This window comes from Asparagus officinalis, chromosome 8 (genome assembly GCF_001876935.1).
Source record: "Asparagus officinalis chromosome 8, Aspof.V1, whole genome shotgun sequence".
Taxonomy (NCBI): domain Eukaryota; kingdom Viridiplantae; phylum Streptophyta; class Magnoliopsida; order Asparagales; family Asparagaceae; genus Asparagus; species Asparagus officinalis.
The window spans coordinates 288041-293842 of record NC_033801.1 but is presented as its reverse complement, the minus strand read 5'-3'; the positions used below and the strand labels follow the sequence as shown (position 1 = coordinate 293842).

Below are 5802 nucleotides of genomic sequence, written 5' to 3'. Positions count from 1 at the left end.
TGAAGAAGAAGAAGAACAAATGCTTACGAGTAATCAGTTACAAGCTCTCTCTGTTAAGCAATCTAAGAATTGTTAGAAACATCTACCAAATGTTACAAGCTCCAACAACTACTTTGCTTTCAAAAACAATGTATGGATTGTGGTTTTCCTTTTTTTTTTAAAAAAAATGGGTATCCCATTTGATCAATCAAGTAAAGAATAACTGTCTTTTACATCAGAATGCGAAGCACAGCAAGGCCGACGGCAGATATTGAAACAAGGGTACCAATGCAGTATTTTATGACGTCGTATTTTGCCGCCTCCAGTTGGGCCCTCAAGGCATGAATTTCCTGTAATATAGTCAAGATTTGTTATACTACAAACTGATATCAATGTCCTTTTCAAAATTTTCTCCTTTTTGTTTAGCTCCTCACCCTGTCAAGCTTGTTAGTCAGATCAGTAGTTTCGGCATTCTGCTTCGCTAGCTCATCTCTAATGCGCCTGAAATTTATCCACAACATAATTAAAATTCCTAAATAGAGCTAAAATGATAGACGTAGCTTCCAATAGGACATAAACATCAATTTCAGCCCCGAACCAATAATTACGCCTGAAACAAAACTATGATCACTCACAGTTCAATTAAGCAAGTTACAAGAACATTTTACAGCTGGGATCAAATAAAAATAGGACAGTAAAGCTAATTAAGCGCCACATACATTAGTTTAAAACAAAAGGGGAAAAAACCATTATTGCCAATTAACTGCCTGAAGTGCAAAATCCCTGTTCAATCATCTATTCACAGCCTAACACACAAAATAGTTTCGAGTAATGCACCTTTAGTAAAACCCAGACTAAGCAAGATATCACAAATCATTTCTAATGCTAGGAAGGAACTTAAGTTATGAAGTAAAACCAAGAGAGCTTAAGGTAGCATCATCCCTTACCCTCTTTCAAGGTTCAGATCCAAGCGTTGCCCTGCAGTGACTTTGTCAATCTCATACCTATCACAGGGAAAAAGTTTTTCACATTATCAGTAGTGCCTTTCAGAACATGGAGTATATAAAGAAATGATATAAAATTAATCATGATAAACCAGCATCTGAAAAGCAACACAGACCTTAACTCACTACGCATCTTCTCAATGTCACCCCTGAGCTTTTCAGTCTCACGTTGCAACAAAGAGAAATGGTGCTCCTGCATCCAGATCACACAAACTTTTAAGAAATTAAGAACATCGATGTTGTCAAATTGATACCCTACCTCACTCAGTATATCAGCTTGTGATGTTGTTTGTCTCTAAGGATAGTAAACTTCAGAAAGAGCAGAGGAATACTTAATGCCACAACATGCACGTCTGTGTGGAAATATTTGACTTCAAATATATTAACAACACAAAATATCACCTATGTGCTACTAATACATCTATAAAGAAACACACAAGAGATGAATTTGGAAGAGCAATGAAGTACTTGAACCCTCATCCATGCAAGCACTTCAGTATATAATTCGCAGTTGATGATTGTCAGCCCAAAGGTACAAAGGAAAAGGCTTCAATTCGAAGACTTGAAACCATATGCTCAACAGAGATCCATTTCACCCAGTAAGCTCATGGGGAACTTAAATAAAATGAGATCACTTGTCCATAAATGAGCTAACTAGCAGAAAGAACTGTGTGAAACATATCACTAACAATGCAGCCTAATCATGAAACTGGAAAACTTAGAACCACGTTCCCAAGTTAATACTTAAGCATAAAGTTGGTTTCTGTTGCTAAATGGACAAAAGGTATTATGTGGTCAAACACAAACATCGTCTAAAAGCTTTGTTGATGTTGCTGCTGCATGCACAGACTCGCTTGACACCCCAAGAAAAGATTGAACTGACTTTTATTGACTTAACAGCAAGTAAAAAAAAGACCTTGGCAAGAAAGTTATCTTAAGGCCACAATAAATATTTGATAAATATAACTGATCAATACAAGTCTGAGAAAGAGGATGAAAAGCTAGAACTTTTTATTTGATTAATTGTTGGAAAAATAATAATACCAACAGCACAAAGAAAGAAGATTGAACCAGGATAAGAACCACAAACTGAAGAGATCATTGAGAAACATTTCAAATTTCCTGAATCGACATCAATTTGAGCTTGAAGACTATGCAAAAGTGTCAAGTAGTATATTCTTGGACCATCCATGTAGCCAGGAACAGTTAGAACCCAGAAGGTTAAGACTGATTGGTATTGGAATGGACTGTTAGTACCTAAGAGTAAGACATCCTAAGCAGTGAGCCCAGGACGCACAGGAAGAAAAACAGGTCAATTCTTTATAAGTGATACCTTTATTTGTTTACTAACACTATTGATGGACGACGAAATTCTCTATAGAAAACCTTGTTATCATCTCTCATCATCATGCCCCTTGATTGGAGAAACAGGAAATCTGTGACTATAATCCTCAATGCAAATATCAGATAACTGCCATGCCTATTTCTACCCAAAGGAGCCTCTGCTAGGAAGTTTAACTGTCATGCTTATTCTACCATGGAGCATCTCCAACAACAATGTGGATCATAATTGGTAAAAAATTAGCTAACTGGACAAACTGAAGTGTACTTGTTCAACATGTAATAGCATTAACAAGCTCATTACAGATCAATTATATATAATTTAATTGCATAAATAGTAGCTAATCATGTAACTATCATCTTTCACTTCCACACATATCTTATACACGGTCAAGGGAACCCCCAGATTCCAATGGAAAAGAAGTGAGATGTGAAGCTAAAGCAAATAAATACACAAAACAAGATATTAATGGAACTGCATCTCTCAAGGAACAATCTTTTGCAATAAAGAAATGGTATATCAAGTTTGCGCATCGATAGTCCAACTCATGGCCTAGTAGGCCTATAGATGTAGGCTAAAAGTAGATCCCCAGGCTCCTATCTACATTGCAAAGTTTTACAAAATTCACCTTAATTCTAGGAAGACAAGTGAACTTTAAATGACCCTGAAGCCTCTGTAATTGGGTGTCTAGAAATAGGGATACATCAACACTAGGTAGGCCATGCATCTACACAGTTGATTGTTCCAAATAGGAAAGGAAGCCCATGAGAACCGATTCCCGAATACCTTTTATGTTTAAGCACAAATCAAGGAAGCATAAAGGCGAAGTTGAAGCTTAAGTAGAGATAACCCATACGATAAGGAAATCAAATAGTTTTATTTATTTTTCAGAATCTCACAAAATCTCAACTACAGAATAGAGGCAAGAACTACTTAACGAACAAAAATTAACCCAAATTCCTACCAGCAATAGTCTAGTACCTTCTTGGGAGCTATAGACTTTTACTTTACCAACCCGGGTATAAAAATAAACTATGGCTCCTATTACCAAGAAGAAAACATTCATAACAGCTTTTGATATAGTAAAACTGCAATCGAAACATCTCAGGACATATTCAGGCAAACCTGCAATGGAAAATCTCTGGGCATAGTCAGGCTTAAGGTAGTCTTCTGTAGAAACAGCCTAGCCGACAATAAAGAACCATCATTTCAAGTTTTCAACCCATATCTTCCTTCACTAAGCTGCTTTGTATCTGAAGTAATAGTATTTATTATCTGGTAGGTAATAATGTAATAATCAATATTTCACTAACAGCCTTCCCCAAATTTGTTATTTCAACTCACTCTTCCAAACCGAAGTCATACTTTGTACATAAGTCATTCTCATCTTTCATAATCAGTGTAGTTTCCAGTAAGATATGATATAATTATAGAGTAGACTGTTTGTTCTTATATTTTCAATTATCATATTTGTTTTCAATATATCCTCAATTCAGTTTAAGACTACGCTGACATATAACAGTATAAATTCATCATTAAAGCTGCATATTACCAATCTTTAAAGGTTTGTGGAGGCCAACAACACTTGTGACTATGATCAACATTCAGTTGAAAGCATGACTAAGGTCAAAAACAACGGCTTGTTCTACAACCAAGAATAGTCACAACACCTTCAAATTGATAAAATTCATACACTATATAACTTGAACGGCAAACTGGTCAAGTACCTACCTTGTTTATCTTACCATACCATAAAGGATGGTTGGATTGCACTTGCCTGTAACAAAAATGTTGTAAGCGTTTCTCAATGGAAAAAACAGATGTTATCCGACTAGACAACCTTTTGAGTTCAAGTGGCCTATGACTCAGAACCGCAACCTTTTGAGTTCAATTGGCCCATGACCCAAAACCACAAACTGACTGCACCACATCTTCAACTACATAACCGCAAAGTCCTTGTCTACAAAGTCAGCAACCATGATAAAGGATAACCATAGGATATCAGATATACAAATATTCCATTCGTCAGCTTAGCAATGTGCTTTGGAAATTTCAATAGCAAAAGCAGTTAAGAATTAACTGTTGGCATTAAAAATGATCATATGTGCCCCACAAGGGAATTGGGGAAGGTAAGTCACTGTAATAAAGGCTTGTTCTTTCCCTTTTGAACAAAATAGTGACTTATTCAACCTTTTGGTTAGGTTCTAAAGTGATATCTGCTCGAGCTGCTAGATTTGAACAAAATAGTGACTTATTCAACCTTTTGGTTAGGTTCTAAAGTGATATCTGCTCGAGCTGCTAGATTGCAGGAAAGAAGAAGAAAGAGAGCTACTTTGGTTAGGTTCTAAAGTGATATCTGCTCGAGCTGCTAGATTGCAGGAAAGAAGAAGAAAGAGAGCTACTGCAAGGAGTCAAATTGCTGAAGTTGCTGAAGCCGAGGACAGGACTTCTGTGGTCAATGTGATTCAATTGGAATGAAGATTTTACATAGAGTTTTATGTGCCTTGTGTTTGATTGGAGGGAAAACATTTTTAGTCTTAAAAGTTTTTTTACTATTTTGGGGTATATGTACTATAAGCTGATAACCTTTTTACTATTTTTAGGAGTTTGTATCCGGTGGTAGATACAGGGGTGCTGTTGCAACTGTTTTGTAGTCTTTTGTTCTGAACTTTAGTGCATACTCTTGGTTGGGAGGTGTACTATATTTGTAACAAGCAGTTTATTTTAATTTAGCTGGCTGGGATATCTTTGTGATATTCCATCCTTTTTCTCAAAAAAAAAAAAAAGGTTTGTTCTATTTACAAGATCACACACAATATCAAGGTATTACAACAAGCATGAAATAATGGGAGAAACGCATTGGAAATGTACTAAAACTCTCAATATTGTAAGAGAAGCAAGTCGTACCTGCGAGCTCTGCACTTCAGACTTGAACTTGGAGAGGTTAGCATCTTGGATCATCTCGCTCTAAGAGCATTCATATAAGAAAGAAACCGTCATTGACCACCACAACAACCAAAAGAGGAGGAAGGAAACAATGGGTCGGTAAAAATCAATCAAACAGCTCTCTGTGCATACCTTTTGCATTTCCCCCTTGGAGACGAACGACTGCGCCACATTCTCCAAGCTATCATTCAAAACTTCGGTGATGGCCGAGGTGATGGCCTCCGCCTGCTTTGAAGGAACTCCCTGAGCCTCCAACCTCCTCACCTAATTTTTTTTTTTAAATAATAATAATAATAATAAGCTAATTTCCATCTCCGCATCAGCAGAGAAAGAAGAAGGGGAAACATTTTATTTGCAAAGGGGAAAATGACGCCGCTTACAAGGGCGAGGGTGTCGACAAGAAAAGCCCTAGTGCCATTGGATTTGACGAGCTGAGAGATGTGGAGGACCTGACCTCTTCGGTTGTTGTAGAGAAACGAGCCGCCGGAGCCGACGCCGCCGCCTGAAGAAGAAGAAGAGGCGGAGGGAGGG

The 5802-nt window shown here is 37.2% G+C and overlaps 1 protein-coding gene across 1 annotated transcript; it reads right to left on the bottom strand.

Annotated features, from left to right (window-relative positions):
* LOC109819382 (protein FMP32, mitochondrial-like) lies at positions 1 to 5798 on the bottom strand (the record flags this gene model as incomplete). Its single annotated transcript, XM_020385097.1, has 7 exons — positions 1 to 329; positions 414 to 480; positions 927 to 983; positions 1100 to 1176; positions 5233 to 5292; positions 5404 to 5535; positions 5652 to 5798. Coding segments are annotated over 7 exons (660 nt in total), but the record flags the coding sequence as incomplete, so codon positions are not given.